Genomic DNA, 22820 nt, shown 5'->3' with positions numbered 1-22820 from the left:
GGCTGGAGCGAGAGACACACAAAAATCACTCAAGAATGAACTATAACAAGAATATAGTAGTTTATATAATCTGAAGAATGGACATGCCAGTTGGTGAAGGTTTGTTTTGCCTGTAATACAGTTTACTATTTAGCAGGTATAAAACATTTAAAAATCCTTTAAATACATTATAGCAATTACTGTATTACTTCTGCCCCACTCTAATACAGATTGACATAATTTTCCTTAGACATTCATTTGACCAGCTAATTGGTGTGTATTGTTTCCTAACAAACTGTCCCACACTGCCATCCTCTCTCAGAAGTCTGGACTACCCAATCTGTCTTACAATACATTACACATGAGGTCAGTTTCTCCCATTCTCCAAGGTTGGGAGTAGATAGCAGAAGACTAAAAACTGCTGCTTGATATTCTACTCCTGCCATCAATGAGGTTATATGGTGAAATGAGCTCTTCTGTATGCCAAGGCATACGTCTTCTCTGCTGTGCCACTGCAGTAAGCAGCCAGACAAACATACAGCCTCTCTCATCGAATCACCTGAACTCAAGAGAGCCACTGCACCAAGACTGATAAGAGATTAAAGGAACAATCTGCATCACACAACAAAACGACATCAATTGTACAGGAAAATATAGCTGTTTTGGGCCCCTGAAGAAGCTCTTTGAAGAAAGGTAGTTCTTTTGCAGGCTGCAGATTGGTATCCTCATAGAGTGACAAGCTCTACACTAAGCTGGATTTGTATTTGCCCTCTGTTACTGCTTTATCGAAGATATCACTTGCCTACTTGGAGGGCTGAAAGAAAATGGGTCTTGTCCAATCAACACAACTTTGTTATTAAAGGGCAATTACTCTCTCTTCAATTTGAACTTAATGTTTATTCAAACAGCTCTCCTGAGTGGATGTTTTATGCCCTTGTAAAAACTAACCTTGTGCGCACACAGCATTTTTTTTATAGTATTGGCTGACGTGCATGGATAATAAAGATGGGTAAGCCCTTTCCTTTTACATTTGAGAATATTTGGGATATTGTTTGCACTACTTAGTAATGCTAATAGTTATGCCCAATTCATATGGGTATTTTGGTACCTGAGGCAGGAACCTTTCTCTGTATCCTCCTTCCTTCTACCATCCCCTCGGTTTTTCTGAAGATGAGGTAAAAAGCATGTTGCAATTGACAGGCTGATCCAGATAAATGGTATCCCATTCAAACAGAAATAGGCAATGGGAGGGAATTGTTATGCAGTAGGAGCAATAGAGTTGGTATTGGTAGCCAGCAATTGGTATTATTGCTATTAACCAGATGGAATGGTGGCTGTATTGTGTCAACTAAAATGTCCAGGTTAAATGTCCCTAACATCCAAGGCAAGCATACTCTGCTTTTGTATAGTTGTTGTATGAGAAGGGAGAAAGGAAGGTGGTTAACTATTAGGATAAAATATGGGCTGCTGAGAGATCTGAGCAGAGAGAACAATTAAAAACTGTGTAGAAGCTGAACACTTTGCTGGCAAATATGAACTTACTGTCCTAGGATATGACGATATGGTTTCCTGGTGGGGCATCTTTTTAACCTCCTACAAGGAGGTAAAGTACCATTTGATAAAAGTTAATTTTACTAAAATAAAACTGTCATCACTATAAAATGTTTAACAAATCTTTAAAATTCATTAAATGTAACAGTTGGACCTTGAACTTTTTAAAGGGATCAAAATCTGTGTTGACATGAAAATCTTATACAGTGACTACTAGTTTTTCTAGATGTAGCTGAACAGGACCCTAGATTATTTGAGTTCTTCTTTAGGAAATGAGTATAGAGATGATGGGAACCAGTGTTTCTTTTTACTATACCAATCACTGTAGAAACACAGTTGCTTCATCTGAGTCTCATATAACTACATTCAATGTGTGTGTGTAAACTACCATCAAATGACATTTAACACAGTGACCTGATGCTGAAATACTTGGGTTCCACTGAGGAGTTATTAATGCAATAGTGACATAGAGACAGTCTAAGACATTTTCCACACCAGAGCCTTCATTCCAGGTTGCAGGCTGGAATCTGGGCCAGGGCAGGTTGCCCCGCATCTTCCTGTTCCTGCATGGGAGAGCATTTGGCCTGGTGCACCTTGTCTGCCCTTGTCTCCCACACGGGAACTAGGGCAGTGAAGTTCCTAGTGTGGAAACAGTCTAAGACAACTTTATTGTGACATACTCAAAGAATCCTAACTACAAAAGTTACAGAAGCATTCTTCTTCCTCCTTCTCCAAAATAATCTACATTTATACTCCAGTTTATGTCATCTTTATATCCATTCCCACCAATTTCATAGCATAGTAACTCAGTACATCCACTTACCTGCAGATGTTTGCAAACATTGCTAAAAGTGTACTGTGCATGTTTAAGAATGTGTCTTCACATTCTAAGGGTCTTATCTACTGTTAAGAAGGCGTGCTTAGCCAGCTGAAACTGTTTCTGCCATTGCCTGTTATTCTGCCAACTCCTGGAGTACAGAAGTTCAGCCCTAAGCAAGCTGACCAAGCAGACAGTCAAACTAAAGGACTTTTTCCCCTTTAGACCAGTGGTCCCCAACCTTTTTCAGACTGGGGACCAGAGGGGGAGGGAGGCCCGGGACCAGGGGGGCGCCGGTGCTCACGCCTTGCACCTCGGTACTGGTCCGTGGACTGGGGGGCTGGGGAATACTGCTTTAGACCCCATAGGTTTTTCAAAGCAACAAACAAAAGTAGTTTCCATTGCCTGTCTCATTGTAGTGACTTTGGGCTTCCTTGGTGCTTGGTCAAGGCACTACATTTGACACTTCAGTTATAGCAATAAATGTACTACCTGGGGAGAATGCTGAATTTCCCAAAATATGAAATATGAAATGCTGAAGTTTGCTTGTATAAGATGATAATTCACCTTCAGAGAAGATATGAGAACTGTATGAAGCAAATCAGAAACAAATACACACTTACTCCAACATAAATTTGAAAGAAGCTCAGTTAAAGTATTACAGGCATCATCTTCTTTCTTGTTCTGACAAATTCTAACAGAACCATGAATCAAAATAGAGCATGTTTAATTTCTTATGTGAGCCTTTTGAACCCATTTTGAGATGAACAGAAAAACCTTCATATGGAATTAAGACTCCTATTATGTACTTAGGAAGAAAAGCATACAATTAAGTCTTTTCTTTTAAATTAAAAAAAAAATTCAGCGATGGAATTTTCCATCCATCCATTCATCTACCTACCTACTTCTGAATTTTTCATACATGAAAAAATACCATATTCAAAGGATAGGACAGCCTGGCTCTCCAAACATAACTCAACTTATGTTTACTTAACACAGTTTTCTTAACTGAACACAAAAAATAATAATTTCCTTATCAATGTTTCATTTCATTTCAAGGCTCACTAAAAAATGGTAGTACCAGGAATGAGCTTCTTAACAAAGATGAACTGTTACGTATATTCCACAAAGGTATGTCTCTCCATGTAAAGCCGAATATGACAACCGCAGAAGAACAATGGCTTCAAAGGTAAGGAAGAAACAATACAGAAATTCCATTTCCTAAGGTAACAAAGGAAAAATAGGTTAAATAGAGTTTAAATGAGAATAAAATGAATTGGCCAAAATATGTCCATTCACTTATATTAGTTTAATTTTCTGTTATGTCTTTAGTTTAAAATTACATGGGGCAAGTCACTATGAACTTTGCATAGAAATGAAAGACTATTATCTTGTATTTCACTGTCATTTGACTGTTATATTTCATTTTTCTCTATCTCTCTCTGAGACACTTGATGCGTCTGATGAAGCGGACACAAAAGTTTATGCCATAATAAATCTCTTATTTCTCCAACTATCCCTTTACAGAAATAAATGTTTCATCCTGCTAGTACTATAAAATAAACGTTAGACTTCAGGCACAGAAAACAGTCTTGTTTCACTTTCTAAATAATAACCAGCAGGCATGGCATACAAATAAGGTGTTTTACATAAGATTCAGAAACAGAAATGTGGTTCATCTCTTTGATTCTTGCACATGAAATTCCTTCAGTATATGTGCAGAACAGTGCTGCAAGTATGGGAGAAAATAATACATTCCATAACCACAAATGCATGCATGACGGGCTCTTGAAAATAGAGTTGCCTGAGATTTTAAAAAATTGGCTGGTAATTCCCCCACTTTTACCCTGCCTCTATGATTACAGATGTTGGATCCAACCATATACCCAATAAAAGGAAGATGGTAGATTCCATCATAAGTAATGTCTAGATCTGGGCAAATACCTGCATCTAGAAATCTTTGTTTGAAACCTATTAACATTCATTATTAATTTTGTTACAGCGGGAAATTCATGCTACACATTAGGTGACATTCCACACATGTTGAATAATGTATTTTCAATGTACTTTTGCAGCTGAATTTTCTTGTGGAAAACTGGAAAATCTACTTTTAAAGTACATTGTCCAACATGTGCGGTCCTACAATTAAGCCAAAATTACAGTATAGCAATAATAAGGGAGGAATAAACAAATTCTGCCATTCCGTCTTTAGAAAAAGCTTTGTACATAGTACATCACCTCAGGGATAGCTAGTACGCAGCTCATGTAGAAATGATTAATTTGAGTGCAGTATATTCAGCCAATGTGGAATTTGGCAGTAGTCAAGCTAGTGGCAGAAGTGACAAAGTACAAATCCTCCCATTTGTCCAGCTTGATTTCTTCTTTTTGAATATGCAAACATTGTTCAACTTGTGCTTCTGAATCTTTAATTGTCCTTTTCTGTATAAATATTCATGATATTGCCAGAAACATTAGAATGAAAGGAACATGTGCTTATTTGAAAGTAAATATGCCTGAGTGAGAAAGGAGTAGTTCTACTCATCTATAGCTGGGATGGTAGATCAAGGGAATCCTGGTCCTAGCCAGGTTATATAGACCTAACAAGGCCAATTAAAAAATACAGAATTTCAGTAGCTAAGAAGTTTGAATAATAATATTGGCAATATTATCAGTTTATGCTTTTTAAAGTTTTTATGTGTGGAACAGACTTTAATCCAATTGATATCAATAACTGTGGATGCACAATACTGTAGCTTATTTAACACTGTTGTTCTGCAAGGGCTTGAGGTGGAGAGCATCTTATTTTTAATTCCCCTCATTATTTCTACTTTCCCTTCCCCACCAGCCCCCACAGCCTCTTCTCTTTTCCTGTTACCTTCTCTTCTCTCCACCCACCAGCCAATCTACCTTTAACTGCAGCCTTGTCTTCAGCTTTCCCTCCTTTCCTCCCCTAGCAGTCTGAAAAAAAGTCTGAGTTGCACCATGGCTACTGGCAGTGCTAGGACTGGGCCCAGCTGTGTGGTGGTTGCCCGTAGCTGCAGAGTGTGTGAGAAAAAATCTGGAGATTTCTCAGATTTCCCACTCCAAGGTTCTAGATCTCAGGACAGCTAATTCACACTTATCTCTTTATTCCCTTTAAATAGCTTTCAACTGTTCTCAGCATACATGATTCAAGATCATATTCATGAGGGCCCACCTATATACTTTTCCTAGGTACATCTCCAGGTTTGCCCTACAGATATGGTGGTCTGGGAGTTCCATGTTCAGAACTTAAGTGCCAGATCTGTGTGGCCCAATTTGGTTTTGGATCACAATGTGCAGGGAGAAGGGATTAAGTTATAATAGAGCAGCAGTTTCTCTAGAGCTTGTTGTTACCTATTGCAGTATTGCCCTTTTACCTGGATCCTTGCTTGGTTTCATTTTACCATGCCTTTTTGTTTCACCCCTTGTTCACTGTGCTCAGATCTGATCAAAGAGTAGCCTGGACCCCAGGGAGCCACTATTTGTCTCACTGGAGAAACTTATCATCCGTCTATTGAGGACTATTTTAGGTCAAAGAATGGCATTGGGCAAAGCTGCCTGTCCCCATGATTCTCATATGCCTGGAAGTAAAGTTCCAGGCACTGAACTCCCCAGATCATATCTGTCAGATGGAATGGGGAATGTACCTGAGAAAAGAATATTGTTTAGCTAGGTTGACTGTAGTTATCTGGACATTATGGGTTCTTTCCTTAACAACATACCCATATTTTTCTGTATACTTGGAAACTCTACCAAGTATGTACAGTCTCCTTCTTTGCCTGTGGGTAGCTTAGTTTGCTGCTTTTGTGATTGGTATAGGCATCTACCTACACTGTATCTAACTGCCCTGCTAGATATTGTGTGATGTTCATGATTTTCAGAATGTATGCGATGCCTTCTTTCACAAATGGCATTCAAAGTGGTTTAAACAGCAACACTAACATTCACAAAATACTGAAACTCACAACCAAGTATAACAAATAGCCAGCTATATCTCCTTATTAAAACAGTAAGAGCATATTTTAAAAGAGGCAAAAACAAAACAAACAAAACATATTATACCTGGCACCCATTTACAACCAAAACTGACTTGCCTGGTGAATCCATAGCAATAGCTGGGTGAAACATAAGCCACCCAAAACCGAGTGCATCATACGGCCTATTTCCTATAACATTTTCTCTGCCCTAAAGTAAAAGGAACATACGATACACTCATCACTTTATAAACTAATGCTACACCCACCAATCTGTACCATGTTTATCCTCTCCCCTCCTGAAATATAGGTATCCATATCAATTCTAGATAAGAATTAGGTGCTGAATATGATTTCCAAGTCCAGGCAGTGAATCTATGACTAATATGCCTAAATATACACAGTAAATATATCCTGTTTACAGTCGGGAATGAAGAAAAAATAACATAACGTTAGCAATCAGTCTTAAATACCATTTAAAAACTATAAGGTCAAGTAAAATGTTAGCAGCTATGTAACACTCCTGTACTGATTGTGTTACAAGAAAGAATTTGTTGGAAATTCACCCCCTAGGGGAAAGCCTTGCTAAGTATCAGAAAATATATGCAAGTGGGTAGCTATGTTGGTCTGAAGCAACAAAAAAAATTTTTTTTGAGTCCTGTAGTATCTTTAAGACCAGAAAAGTTTATTTATCTATTCATTCCTTAGGTTTTTAGCCCGCCAATCTCCAGGAACTCATGGTGGGGTACAATATAACCCTGCATAAAACATGATAAAACCCCATCCCATAACAAAACAACAAAACATAGATAAAAGAGGATAAAACAAAACTGGGTGTATAACCCCTCCCCCCATCCCAGCAGCCATCCATCCAGGGTGGGGTAGGCTGGATGTTATTGCATAACCTGAGGAGGGTTTCCCGTCATTCCTGGCGCTGACCTCAACCAAAGATTTGGTGGATGATCTCCATTTTGCAAGCCCTGCAGAACTCTGATAGATCCGTTAGAGCCCTTAGCTCTCCTCAGAGCTTATTCCACAAGGTTGGGGCCAGGACCGAAAAGACCCTGGCCCGGGTTGAGGCCAGGCATGCATCTTTGGGGCTAGTAGATTAGCACCTGCAGAGCAAAGTGCCCTGCAAGGGGGGCATAAAGAGACAAATGGTTCCTCAGATATGTATTAATTCTAGGTATTGGCTTTTGTGTGCATGCCCACTTCTTCAGATACATTGAAAACAGTTCCCTCAAACCCTACATATAGGTGATGATGGTGGGGTAATTTAACTTTCCCTTCCTGGCAACTCCCTTCCCAGCTCTTCCTGTGTGCACAAGCCCAGCCCAGCATGGCTGCTGATGGTGCGCATGTTAAAAAAGGGAATGTGGAAAAATCAGCATTCCCTTAACACGGGGTATTGCAGGTTCTAAAGTGGGCCACGGCCAGGAGGGGGCTGGGCCAGCGACTAAGTCAGGCATCCATGGGAATTTTCCCCACTGCTGTGTGAGCACCAGCTCAGCTTCTAACTCCCATGCAGCAGCAGCAGCAGCAGCAGCAGAAGAGTTGGTTCTTATATGCCGCTTTTCTCTACCTGAAGGAGGCTCAACGCGGCTTACAGTCGCCTTCCCTTTCCTCTCCCCACAACAGACATCCTGCGGTGTGTGTTTGGCTGAGTGAGCCCTAATATTCCTGCCCAGTCAGAGCAGTTTTCTCAGTGCTGTGGCGAGCCCAAGGTCACCCAGCTGGCTGCATGTGGGGGAGCGCAGATTCAAACCTGTCTCGCCGGACGCACTCCTAATCACTACAGCAAGCTGGCTATCAGCTATAACCGGTCTCAGTCCTCCACCACCACCCAGCCTCTTAAATACCATTATGAAGTATGTGAGGCTGAGAAACATGCTTCTCTCATAAAGTTTCAATCCATCATTCTTGACCCTTTATCCTTCTTTTAAAATTCCTTGGACATTTCATAAGGCCAGGAAGCCCTGAATATAACATGAAATTGTGCAGTAGGTAAATGCAGTGGCAACTCTAACCATGAAGTTACATGGTAGAGGTGAAAATTATACCAGTTTTAAAAGCCGTCTAAGGGCCTAATTTGACTTAATGGCTTCATCATGGTTGCTGCTGTGATGGCCTGAAACTAATTGTGACTACAGCATGGCACTTTTGCTCCCCTGCACATTTTCAGTTGCTGAAAAAGTTGAGATGTGTGTTGTCAAGGCATGGAGGGGGAAACAAGAGCTTTAGCCTGCCATACTATGGGCTCAATCAGAATTGGACCCTCACAACATTTTATATCTAGTCTGGTCCTTGAACAGAAACAAATGGCCTGATCTGACCTCAGCTGTTAGGAGAGCAAACTACACTTAGCAAATCTGAACAGGATTTCAAAATGTAAATGAGCTGTCAATTTCAATTTGTGTTGGAAATAAAAAAATCCCACATACTCCACTACCGTATGGAGAATGCTAATTTAGGCAGTTAAAAAAAGACATACTAGCAACAGCAATACAACCCTATAAGGCTACCTTCCTACCCTTACCCCAGTTACTGTCAATGAAAAGTCATTTAGAATATCAAACAGTAGCTAAAATGGTCTTCTTGCATCTTTTCATTGATTACTCAGGAAAAAAAGATGTATTGAGCTTGGCAGAAGACAATACGCTAAACTTGCAACATTCTTAGGAAACAATTTTCCAGAAACCCTGATTCCCCTCAATTTTCTTACTTTTTGAGGTGACCGTTATCTGACTACCAATATGACAGAATTTAATAGACAAACTGTGCAAATATTTGAGGAAAGTAAACTAATTTAACAGTACATTGTCATGAAATGGCCAGATGTATGTAACCGTTATAAACATAAAAATGAAATATCAATTGGCCAGTGGATTGAATTTTCCATTAAAATGTACTGAATGTAATGATTAAAGATAACTCATGCTTTTCCTTTAAAAATGAGTCATAATACAGAGATTAACAATTCAAGAATTATTTTCTAGCAGTTATACAAGGGGCTAAGATATTTTAGATGAAATTCACTCAGACCAATGATTGAAGAAGTGTGCATGGACACGAAAGCTTATACCCACAATAAAACTTTTTCAGTCTTAAAGGTACCACTAGACATGAGTTTTCTTTTGTCACTCAGACATTGATTAGGTTTAAGCTGTAAAGACCCTTCAGATAGATAAACAACTATGGAATCTTAAATAAGCTTATACTAGGAGCTGACATTTAGGTACTTCTATTTTTTCCTGTAATATTTTCCAGCATATGTCTGGGTAGCTGCAGTCCTCTATTATTATCACCTGAATTTTTATTACTTGTTCATTGATAGCCCATTCATAGCCTGGTGATTCTGTTGTAATCTGCATTTAAAGGCTTCCAATACTTTCTAACCTATGCCTGAATTTTAGATATAAAATGTCCTGGATTTGAGAATTTTCTTTGATTTAGAGTGGCCTGAACTTGTACCAAATATTAAGATTTTTCTAGTAACACTAAGAATGTTGATACTGGCATTACTTCAAGAGAAACCCAGAGATACTTTGAATTAATGTCCAATTCTTAATCCTTTAATAGTTGTCTAAAGCAGGTATTTTGGAATTTTTTCCTCCAAGCCCCTCCCATTAAGTCAATTCAAGTCTGTTTTCTTAATGACAGACAGAAATTTACCACCAAAATGAAGCATGCCTTGCCTGGTGAAAACATATTCTTATAACCAAAATGAAGCATGCCTTGCCTGGTGAAAACATATTCTTAGAAGAACCTTGAGCTCTTCAGAACCTGTTCTGCATACAAAACACAACCACCCATAACTTAGAATGTGCATGTAACCAACCTTCGACATAGTATCTACAAAGGCAAACACAACTTTCCTATGTGTTTATGCTCACAAACACATATCTTCCTTTTATCATCCCAGTCTTCTTAACATAAAGGATACTAGGGCTACTATGGCCATGTTGTGAATGAGTGGTTTTACTCCCCTATATTAATAATTTGTAAAATGAACCCACCAACAATATTTCTCTTTTCCTTTAAAAAAAACTCCAAAATACACGTGCCTGCTGCTCTCTGATCATGCAGTCTTTATTTCCATCCACAAGGGGGAAACGACTGAAATATTAAACTAAACCAAATGCCAAACCCAGTGGTAATGCTCTGTCTACCTCCCTTAAATCCTGTATAAACCATCCAGTATTTCTACTACCAACTCTGTCTTCTCACAATACATACACATTATTTCATATATACACGTAATATAGGTCAAGCTCAAACACCATCATAGTTATATTCTATTCATGCAAATACACCCAAATTTATGCTAGGTAGATTACATAAGTGAAAAATTTACCCAGGTTTGGCAGCTGGTAAATCAGATTGGCAGCTGGTAAATCAGATTTTCTGTTTACTCAGAGATATAGAGATGGGCTTCTAAATGCTATTGCTTATGTTCCAGGCATTTATTTCCAGAGAAACAAATGATAACTAAAGTATGCCTGTAGAGCATACCTGAAAGATTAGTGAAAGTTTGTTTCAGACTTAGCATGAAGAACCTGGGAAATATCTAAGGTTGGACCGATTTGAGACATAAAATATCACCTCAGAAAACTAGGTTGGCATTTGAAAAATATCCTTGAGTCAGAATAGACAACAAATTCAATATATGTTCATAAGTGGTTTGTGCACAACAGTCTTCTGCTGCCTTATTAAGAGAAAGTATTTCCAGAGAGGAGATCATGATAGATTAGAAGGTAAGGCAAGAGGAAGCAGTTCCTGAGATTTTCTAACATCTGAGGTATCTATGGTTTCTTTCTACAATTTGGATCTGGACATCCATGTATCAACCGAACAATTCTTAGTGATTTTTTTTCATTCTGTAAAAATAAGTGCACATTATATACCAAAATAGAAAGAAATGGTAGAAAATAACTCTCCTCCTACACTCCAGCTTGCAAAAAAATATATGGACTTCATTTCAACATAAAATGGCCTGGCTTGGTTAAACCTAATGTCTATGTAGCACAGCACCATCCTTCCAAAAATGACCACCCAAGTGTTTTTAATAAACTCACAAAAATACAGTGCTGAGATCACCATCTACTTTGCCTCAGAGTGGTCCCATTTTTATCATGAATGGTAATCCTGTTCCTCATAATTTAAAAATACCTCTCTTCTAGGCTGTATAACAGATATTAATTTCTTGATTTGATTAACACCACAGCACAACATACCTTTTACTTCAAATTAGTTAACACACATTGCTACTTTGCCACCTGATATGCTGAAATCACAAAGGATGTTTGAAATAACTAAGAGTCTTATGACCCCTTAAACGATAACACATTTATGGGGCATTGTTATATTTATTTATTTCTAGTCTCCTTTGCTCACTGTAACTCAAGGCAGATTACACAGAGTAAGACAATACAATCACCAGGATGGGACATCCAGTAAGCAATGCAATTAGATTTGGATTGTAGAAATCTGGAACCAGCCAGAAATCTGAAAATAAAACTGAAGAAAAGCACACGTATTAACACAACATGTTAACAATACAGAAAACACAGCAACAGACAGTACAAACTATACACAGTAGTACTATAGACCACAGTCCTGTTGTGAGCCTGGATTTTGGTATTCTGTACAGGCTCAGAGGCTAGGTTCCTCACCTTTTACCCAAGTAAATTTCAGCACTGTTTTGTTACAGTACGACCCTATTACCTATGCAGAAAAGCTCTCTTAAATAAAAGTTTGCAAAATGCCAGGAGAGGGGGAACCTCCCTGACCTCATCAGGCCAGCCATTCTGTAAGATGGGGGCCACATCAGAGAAAGCAAATATATGGGCAGATATTTGCCCCCCATCAGTTTTCTTGCTCATTCACCTGAGTGGTCCAAAAGGCTGACGATAGCTATGAAATTCATCCTTTTACTACAGCTAAATTGGTTAAGGCTTGTTAAAAATCAGCATTAAGGGATTCACAGTGTTCAAAGTTGGCTGCAAGGCAGGGAGAGCCATGCTTGGTTTCCCCAGCCCCAAAGCTCCTGTGGCGCCAGATCCAGGCTGCTCTCTAGAAGCAGTTGCTGGCAAGCCTCTGCCAGTGAACTAATGTCCCACTGGAAAGGACATTAGTTTCCCACCGTGCTCTCCTTAAATTGTTATGGACTCTAAAGGAATTCACGTAATTCCTTCCCAGTGGCTTTCTGAACTTGGAAAGACTCTTGCGGGGGGGGGGGGGTGTTTCTCCCTTTCTGCATTTCAAGTGGGTGGGGGTGCTCGCATGTCTCTTTAGAGGGAGATAGAGTAGGGCAGGGAAGTTGCTTCCAAGAATGTGGGGGGTTTGTGAGGGGACCTCGTTTCTTGGGGCCAGCCAGTTACTACTTCTCGACCTTTCTTCCGGAGGGTGACTCTTGGGGGGCGGCTGCCTCGAAAGGGTGGGTTGGTGGGCGCTGTGGGGTAGGCGCCCTGACCCGGGGGACAGGGCTGAGGGGGTGGCGGGGCTGGAGAGCGGGGCATTGCGCCTGCCTGCCTGCCTGCCTGCCTCCCCCTCAGGCGGCGCCGATCCCTTTTTCTCTCCCGCGCAGGCTGCTCCCTTCCTACCCCGGTTACCGTGGCAACCGCCCGGACTCCCCCAGCCCCGCGCCTGCTGCGGAATCGCTCAGTAGCAGCAGCAGCCGCCGCTCGCTGCCGGACTCGCTGCTACTGTCGCTGCCGTCGTGTCCGCCGCCTCACATGGAGCTGCTGGCTGCCGCGCTCAGCGCCGCCTGCGCCTTGGACCATGAAGGCTCCGCGGAAAGCGTGGCCGGAGCCCGCTCGGCTGGCAGGTGAGAGACTTCTACGCAACGGGACGGGACGGGACGGGACGGGACGGAGCGGCTCCCCCTCCCCCCCCCCCCCCCGCCCGGTCCCAGCCTCTGGCATTCCCGCGAACCGAAAGACTCCGGCGTGGGAACTTGGCCTCCTGGCGCGTCTCCACTGGCTGCCCCCTGGAGGGGGTGAAGGGCAGCGCGGGGCTCCCGGCGGCTCCTCGACCACCCCGCGCGTCACCATCAGGCTTTGGCGTCCTCCCGGCTGCTGCCCAGCCCTCCTCTTGCCCCTGGAGCGATGACAGGATCGGAGCCCTTATCCCCCCTGCTCCCCCCGGCCCCCAACCCGCTGCCCCCGCCTCAGTATTTTGCTGCCAGTGCTCCTGAGCCCCCGCAGACTGAGTTTCCGGGAGACACGGCAACAAAGCCTTTTCACAAGCAGGGTGCGAGTTTGCAGAAATGTTTGCGCCCTGGCATCTTTCACTAAAGAATGATGACCACCATAGACTTTTGGCTTCCTTTAAGATCTTTATCTGCCTTTACGGGTCTGAACTTGGGCATGTACATGGGCATGTTTTTGCCTCCTCCCCATGCATCTGCTTCTTTTTCTTAGGGTTTAATAGGCTCCTGTAGGTAGGGAACAAAATGGGATGGAGATCTGATTCATTCCTAGCCCTTTAAGCACTTCATGATGATGTAGTTGCTATTGTTCAGCCCCATTCCTGCATGCAGGTGAACATACTTTTGACAATTGTTTTCCTTTTCTTAAAGTGAATCCCCTTCCATGGATGGACCACTTCCCATTCCTGAAGAGAGCCCTGTGCTTCAAGACGATCCTGCTGCATTCCCCGAGGGCCTGCAAATGATTCACCCCATGACAGCTGACTCCTGGAAGAACTTCATTGAGCAAATAGGTAAAGGAACACCGTTGTCGGCAGCCTGCCTCACTGTTGGGAAGAAGGGGGTAACTGCAAGTTATGTGCGAGTGAACGTGCTAAAGCTCTGGCACCTTGATTTCTTTGAGAAAAGGAGGCATGGGGCAAGAGAGTGATACAGTGAGGGAGTGTTTAACTCATTGCAGCCCACTGTTCCAACTTCACATTGCCTCTTTTCAAAATGCTTTTCTGCTTATCGATCTTCACATGAGTATTTGCTCTTACTATCAACTAGGGAGGGAGGGGTTGCACATGGGGGGGCTGATGTGGAGCCTGGCACAATGGGCAGTGAAACAATTAAACCTTGCTGCTCCTTTTTCAGTATTTCCCCACCCCACCCTCAAAATAAATACATGATATCAAGGTTCTAGTACGTATGCTTGTATGCGACATGTAGATAGTTTCTTAGCCCTGCTGAACACAAAAGAACAACTTCTGAGCAAACATGCATGGCATCAGGTTATTAATGTGCTATAACAAGCCTAAATAGGAAAGAAGGCTTGCTTACAGAAAATGGTTTAAATTGAAATTCATCATGTTCAAATATATTTCTATTTCAGTAGTTAAATACAGGTTGTATGTGTAGTAAAGAAAACTAATACATGCTGGAAAGGAACTTGGTCTAAAATTTGTAACAAAAAAGTAAGATTGTGTTGCTATAGCTTTGAGAAGAATGCTTCCTCTAAAAAAGAGGTCATAAGCCACATTGTTCTGGGTCACCATTCCTCAGCTGTAGATGGCCTCAGCTGTAGATGCTATCTTTATTGCTCCTGTTTCAGTCAGATCCCTGTTAGTTTCAGCTGTTTGAACAAGAAGGTAGAAGTGCTCTCTTTTGCTAATGGTATTTGGGTTATGTATGCAAAATGTTGGGATTATGAACCGGGAAGATCTTTCCAGTGCAGTGGTTTGGATCAGATTCTTTTAATCCCTAAAGTGAATTATTTTACTTTTTTCTATACAGTAGTTTATTAGCTCTTAGATATTGATGGTGAAAGGTACAACTTTTATCACACTGAATTCATTCAAAGCTCCAGCTGCAATCACTAAAGATTAGCTCCTTTTCCATAGTCAGTGTCTTGATCAATTCTAAGTGCATTAATAATCATTACAGCATTTACTGAAAATATATAACAAAGTAGTTCAAGAAGGATTATGTAAGTAGTTCTGCAAGAGCAGCATAATACATTTAAGTGTGATCTCTCCTTTTCAGTAAAGTGTGGGAAGCTAACAGGAAAGTGCATGGTTTCCAAGGTACAGTTTCTCCTATTGCTATTTTAATCCCATTTTGAACAGCATTTTAGAAAGAAGCGGTTGCTGAATACACTTACAGTGTGCAGAAAAATGTCCTTATGGCTGACATCCCATGATAAATTTTGTGTATGTCTAAGATGATTAACTATAGTTTTGTCTAAAGAAATATTGAAATGTTTGGGATGTATGTACATACAAGCAATTTTATGAATTACAATTTAACAAAACAAATGGAAATAAATTACTACTTTGCAAATGGTTCCTAGCAGATGAGCACAGATTTCAGTGTTTGAGAGAATTGGGTTGGATCTAGCAGTCTGTTAGCATAATGCCCTTTTGCATGTTGATTTCCACCCCCCCTGCCCAGCAGCCATTTTGGACCTTGGGAAAGTTGATTCCCGAAGTCACAGTACCCATATGAATAATAGCCATGTGGGTCAGTAGGGTACAGTGAGCAGCAGGAAGGAGGTGAATTCACTCTATTTAAGGAAGAATGAGGAAAGGGTGATTTCATCCTCTTCTCTTGCCTCGCTGTAGCCCTTACAATCTGCCATGAGCCAGCAGGGTCCAGGAGTGGCAGTTAATAAAAGCTAATAAAAGCACAACCATAAATCCTCTCATGAGGGAGAACAAGATTCACGATGCCTCAACAACAGTGCACCTTCTCTTATCACCAAAGCTATTGCAAAATTCCTCCACAGGATTTTATTCAAATGAATTGGGAATTGGAAAACCTTGTATTTTAACACAAATTGCTTTGTTATGATTATGCCAATAGAGGTGCTCTGACTTTGACTTTAAATAAATAAATCCACATGGCTTTAATCCACGTGAGTCCTATTACCCAGGAAACAACTTTTCAAAGATTGAATGGGACTGCTGGTAGAGAGAATGCAGTACAATAGGTGTTCCCCATGTTGATGGATCACTGGATTCAACCCATTGATTCATAGTTCAGATACATATAATTAATAATCTGCCCTAAAATAGTTGTCAGAAATAGGTTCTGTAATTTTAGCTTTATTACTGGTACTAGATATCAAAATGTAAATGTTACAATGCAAGGTTTTGCTGTTTTCTTTTAGATTATAGCCACTGAAAATCCAAAAAGAAATGATATGAAATGTTGCAGAATTTTTAGTACTCCATTCTGAAAAAAATAATGGGATTTTGTTGTTGTTATTGTGTAAAGATTGATGAAGTTGTTTTATTATTTTTGTTTAAGATATTTCAGCAGCCATTTTTTTGTTAATCATGACATATTTCTGTAGAGACAGAGGTGCATTTGTGAAGTTGCTATTGAATTTTATACCTTGATCTTAATGGGATGTCACCAAGTATACTGACTGTTGACTTCTCTGTGAATTGTGCGATCCCACAAATTTTCGCTGTATATCATTTCCTTTTTGTAATGTTTGTACGTGTCTAAATTAGATTCTGTGACAGTTTAAGTTATATCAATATGCTGATGATATTCCGCTTTTTTCATCCCTATCCAACTGATTTGATGTTTTTTGACTGGGCTTTAGTAAGGAAGCTAACTACTTCCATCTGTGGTTTCAAGTAATGATTTGAGGCAATTCCTGGATCTGGATTCAGTGATCTACATATCTTCAGATTTTCCCCTCATTCTTCTTCCCTGAGCAATCCTTTCTGACCCCACAAAAGTTCATTCCAGGATCATAGGGTTCACTTGGAATAGCAGCCATATGGATCAGAAGGCGACAATTGGGATATGACGAAAGAGCAAATATCTCTCCCTCCTTCCCCTTCCATCAGTGAAGTTGCACCAATGGGAGAAACATTCCGTTTCTCTGCCCTAGCGTAGCCTCTGGATCTGCATGTCGTACCTAAGAGCATGGAATATAATATTCTGGAATTGGAAAGGACTGCTGGGAGGAGGGGAACATGGGAAAGATTTGTGACTTGCTATCACCTTTTGTTGGGTCCAACCCATCATTAGAACAAACTACATTTAGTTGTTTCAGATGTCATGGCACCTCATGGTCATTACAAAATGTGAAGGAGAAAAGAGGCAGAGAAAACAAACAAGCCCACAGGATATTCTCATTACCCAAACATGGTTTGAAGCTTGAACCATGTTTGGGTCATAATGACCAACCATATGGTGGCTTCATCAGACAGTGATGTATCTCCCAATAGGTTTGAGTTGCTAATATTATATTGCTTTAGTGCTTTTATGGCTGCAGTTATTATCTGAAGATTTATACCTATTAATGGCATAACATTCTCGAATACTCTGTTGCTAGGATAGCCACAGGAAAAAATAATTTGAGTTTGCTGAAGAGAGTATAAGATGTATTTATGAAAGAATTGTAGGCCATTATTTCTGAAATATCAGGGAATTTCACAGCTTATAATGTACCAGTTACATGGAACTTGGCCATATAAAATTTCACTTGGGTCAGCTGTAGGGATTAGAGAGGCCAGTTTACTGGTAGGACCTGGGGATTCCCCAGAATTACAATTTATCTCTGGACTACAGAGGTCAGTTCCCCTGGGGAAAAATGGATGCTTTCAAGAGTGGACTTCATGGCATGGTATCCCACTGAAGTCACTGTTCTCTCCAGACTCCACCCCCAAATTTCCAGGAGTTTCTCAACCAGGATCTGGCATCCCCCCTGCTGGCAACTTGGAGGGTGTCTGGCAACCCTAGTTTGGATGATATTTTTTCATGTATAGAGTTTGACTGATCATCATGTTTAGACTGGGAAGAATTTTTCTCCTTCCTGGACAGGCTAGTTGTTCCTGGGTTTTGGCTTGTTTGTTTTGCTTTGATATCATAACTAACTTATTGTACTTAGAACATTACAAGTAAAAATGTAGCACTACAAGAGCAGTTACTTTAGAGAACGGAATATTGCCTGACATTTATCAGGTTCCAGTTAGCCTCATTTCAAGTTGTTCCAGCTATATCCAGGATGCTCATTACCTATAGCTGATAATAGACCAGCAGCTATGATTCCATTAGGTCTGGCCGTGGCTCCTAAGGCATGAAACAGCCCTGTTTCACAAACAAAAATAATATATTGTTTTCTGAGGACTCAACGTGAGCTGTAGTAACTTTTGCATTTCTGTGTCTGCACTCCCAATAATGTAGCTACAGAATTCTACTTCTTCAATAGTACAGTGAACCACCTTTCTTTAATTATATTTCTGTTCCTGTCTGTTTTCTACAATTCTTCTTACGGGGTAGATTTAGAAAAGACCTTTCCCTCGTTATGAGCCCGGTTTTAAAACTGCATGTAATTGAAACTGTTGTGTTGTACAACTGTACTGAGTTCTAATTGCATTCCTTTGTTAAAACTGAGGAATAAAACGAGCTTATTAATGGGTCCTAGCAGTACTTTTTTCTGAAATAAAATGTTTCAACACTAATATAGTATTTAGTGAAACAAGTAGATTGCTTTGTTCAGTTACATTCTATCTACATCATTGCTTTTTAGGGCTCTTATATCAAGAATATCGGGATAAATCTACACGTCAGGAGATAGAAACTAGACGGCTGCAGGATTCACAGACAGATACTGAAGACTGCACAGCTATTGAGGAGACACCATCAGAAAAAGAAGCTACAGATACAGTGGAAAACAAAGCTGTTCCCCAGATTAACCTGCTCAGAAACTCCACTTCCAGATTTAATTTATGGCAAGATCTTCCAGAAGTCAGAAGCAGTGGTGTCCTGAATATTCTCCAGCCAGATGAGATCAAACTTCAAGAGGTAATAGTTTCTTCAGGGCAGGGCGTGGGGAAAGTGTGTTGTTTCTTTGGCACGCTGGTGAACGTTCTTGGGACTTGAGTCATTTAATACAAGATGGCACAATTTAAAATTAACCCTAAGGTATCGTGTTAGTTACAATTTTGTAATGTTTAACTGATTCTCTCTCTTTTTTCCCCTCAAAGAAAAGAAAGAGACAATGTTCATTCTGTCCTTTCTGCTCTGTTGCCCCTGTACTATAAGATTGGGTTCTTAGAAGTACTTTCAACAGGTGATCTAGCCAGGGCTAAAGTTATTAAGGAATGCTGAAATTATGCAAGGAAATTCCAGAGGAAAGTTAATTCTTTGCATCATTTTGGAAGATACTGAAGAAATGCCCAACACCTAAACCATTGTATTTGGACAGTGCATAAGATGAGCTATATGCCAAAGAGATGTAATTGAAAATTAAAGTAACAAGTCACTGAAAAGCTTGGTGTTTACCCAGTAGCCCTTTACAAACTTATATGGTAAATTGTTACTTTTAACTAAAATTGGTAATTTATCACAAGAACTAGAATGAAAGCTAGCCAGTGTTACATCACTTTTACAAAAGGATCTCAGGGGAGAGAGGATATGCGGAATTATAGATTTGTCAGTTTAACAAGTCCCAGAGAGATTGGTAAAAAGTACTATTAAGGTTTATGTTGATGTGAAGCATGTTTACATTTATAAACCTCCTCTCATCCAAGGCATCTTGCATAAAAATCAGCATGGCTCCTGCAACAGGAAAATTTATCTCGCCAACATGTTTGAATGTTTGAAAGTGTCAAGAAGTTTGTAATTAGGAATGATCCAGTGTCCACATCTGGAATACCATGCTGAATTTTTTGTTATTCCATCACAAAATAGATGTGTTTGAGCTGCATAAGACACAGAAAGGGGAATTCAAGTGATCAGCTGGTGTGGGTTGAAAAATGCCTGTGATGAAAGCCTGCAGAAGTTGAGGCTTCTTTCTTTAGAAAAACAGAGTGCATGGCGCATTATACATGGTGTGATGACTGAACAGAGATTAAAACAATGTCCTGCAATCTGAAGTAATCCTCTGAGTTTAGTGGTTGGTTCAGAGCAGACAAAAAAGTAGTTCTTTACCCAAAACATACTTAAATTGGGAAATTAGTTGCTAAAAGATGCAGTGATACTCTTACTCACTTGCCTAATCCCTTTCATAGCTGGTAGAGGGTCCTTCTGATTAACTGATGTTAATCAGACAGACAGTAGAAATTAATGATCACTATAATGTCCTATCAGTGCACTTCCTAGAGGCCTGTACTGTGGGAGAAAAAGTGATGGCAACCTGTGTGTGGCGTCCTTCATGGTGATGTGTGTGTTTGTGTTCTTATGAAAAGAATGGACTCTAGTTCTTGCTTCAGAATTCAACATCAAAATTGTCAGTGAATCTAGTTTTTTGACATTGAATTTAGACCATTTAGGAGTATGTTTTTAGCGGTATAGATCGGTTTTTTAAATGGTCTACTCTCAGTATTAATAGTGTCATTTAGTCAGTGCAATCCCATTGTCTCAAGAGATTTCCATAAAACTACCATCAGTAGTTACTTGTCTCTTAATATTAGTTTTTCACAGGTATTTTCTACTAATAATGGTTCTCCTGCCTTAGTTTATTGTGAAAAGCTTATTTTTCTGAAAATGCTGACTTATCAGTTATGTTTCAGTTTTATACTTTCTGGGCTGATAAATAGTTAAAATGTATAAGGGTAGTAAGATACTTCTAACTCCAGTACTGGCTTTCAGGTTCTCAGGAAAATTTAATCCTATTCTGATTCACATTTTATATTAATATTAGTGTCATTTCCTGTTTAGTAAGTGACACTTAATCTACAGACATTTTATGTATTGCATTTATACCTTACCCTTTCCAAGAGGCTCAGGGCAGCTTACAAAAGGATTAAAATACATAAAGAATGAAACATTAAATATTAATTAAAATTAAAATATTAATAATTAAATATAAAATAGCTAAACCAGTTTCCAATCGCTTTCTTCCCCAAGTGGAAAAAATTAATTCAGAATCATAAATTAATCCATGTACTTGGATGGGTTATAGACAGGGGGGTCAGCTATAATGTTTCTAGGCCCCAAGCATATGCTTGGTAGAATACTTCTGTCTTATAGGCCCGGCAAAGCTGTTTAAGTTCCTGCAGGGCTCTGATCTCATTTGGCAAGGTGTTTCACCAAGCTGGAGCCAGACTCTGGATGAAGCCAATTTTTCTTCCTTGAGGCCGGGAATCCCAAGCAGATTGTTTTTGTTTGCTATGTTCTTTGCGGGACATAGTGTAAGAGGCAATCCCATAGATAAAAAGTTATAGACCATTTAGGGCTTTGAAGGTAAGAACCAAAGCCTTGAATCTAATCTAGACCTCAGTCTGGAGCAAGTGCAACTAGGAGAACACAGGTTGTTTAATGTGTGCTCTCCATTAATGCCCTTTGCAGTCGTATTCTGAACTAGTTGAAAATTCTCAAGTAGCTTCGAGGACAGGCCTGTGTAGAGCAAGTTACTGTAGTGTAGCCTGGAGATGACAGTTTCATGGATCATGGTGGCTAGATTGGATGCCAGCAGGTAGTGTTCAAGTTGTCATGTCTGGTGAGCGACATTTGTGATCTGGGTTTCTGGATGTCTCCATGGCTAAGGAGGCATCCAGAATCACACCCAGGCTACTGACCGTGGTCGAACATCTGGAGGTGTCAATGAATGGAGCTCCATCAACAGTAATAGCTGGGTGTCATCAGCATACTGAAACTCTGGATCAGAATACCAGAGCTCTGAAAATGAGACATTATAGGATTAAGCACAAGTAATATTTTTTTCTCCAACCTTGCAGATTATTAGTAGGGCAAATTGAGCTCAGAATGTGACTTAATTTAAATTGCTTTTTTTCTGGATCTTAGTTTATGGCTTGTGTTGTTGTTAAGATAATCTTATTATTTAAGAAATGTTTTAAGAATGTATAGCAAATAAACTCTACAGGATAATGATGGAAAGAGAAAATATTATAGGATTAAGCACAAGTAATATTTTTTTCTCCAACCTTGCAGATTATTAGTAGGGCAAATTGAGCTCAGAATGTGACTTAATTTAAATTGCTTTTTTTCTGGATCTTAGTTTATGGCTTGTGTTGTTGTTAAGATAATCTTATTATTTAAGGAATGTTTTAAGAATGTATAGCAAATAAACTCTACAGGATAATGATGGAAAGAGAAAATATTAGACCAATTTTTCTGATGTGTATTGAATAAAGAGTTTAAAGATATACCAAACAAAGGTGGGAAACAGAGTTGAGAAGATAGGAAAAATTAGATGTATAACACAACACTGATTAAACAAAATACTGTTTCAGATATAATCAAAAAGAATTTTTTTGCACCGTATTACCCAATGAGAGATATTTACATGAGTGAATTCTGTAGAGTATTGATACTTATACTGTCATTACTATAGAGAGCACCCTTTTTCAATGTTTTGGCCATGGAGGAGCCCCTGAAAATTCTTCAGGCTTTGAGGAGCCCTGTAAGTGATGGCCATACCTTCCTGCTATGCTCCCCAAGAAGTGACATGTCACTGGAAATGACATCACCATACGTGTTAACAGACAAGCTCAGGAAGTACAGGGGAGAGAAATAGTGGGTGGTTTAAGGCCAGAGCAGGCATGCAGGCTCCACCCCTTCCCAGGCAGAGAAACCACAAGTG

General features: G+C 40.0%; 1 protein-coding gene across 4 annotated transcripts in view; it reads left to right on the top strand.

Moving 5' to 3' along the window:
- NGEF (neuronal guanine nucleotide exchange factor) overlaps window positions 1–22820 on the top strand; it is a 67165-nt gene that overhangs the window by 19466 nt on the left and 24879 nt on the right. For 2 of the 4 annotated variants that reach the window (XM_077349294.1, XM_077349295.1), the window contains 4 exons: window positions 3407–3536; window positions 12929–13168; window positions 13922–14064; window positions 18804–19078. In XM_077349294.1, the coding sequence (XP_077205409.1) occupies window positions 3407–3536; window positions 12929–13168; window positions 13922–14064; window positions 18804–19078 (788 nt within the window). Of the gene's footprint in view, window positions 1–442; window positions 989–3406; window positions 3537–12928; window positions 13169–13426; window positions 13594–13921; window positions 14065–18803; window positions 19079–22820 lie in introns of those variants that run through there. The other 2 variants (XM_077349296.1, XM_077349297.1) reach the window with 2 other exon arrangements.

This window comes from Paroedura picta, chromosome 8, assembly GCF_049243985.1.
Source record: "Paroedura picta isolate Pp20150507F chromosome 8, Ppicta_v3.0, whole genome shotgun sequence".
NCBI classification, from domain to species: domain Eukaryota; kingdom Metazoa; phylum Chordata; class Lepidosauria; order Squamata; family Gekkonidae; genus Paroedura; species Paroedura picta.
Note: the sequence above shows the minus strand (reverse complement) of the source record. Positions and strands in the feature narration are given on the sequence as shown.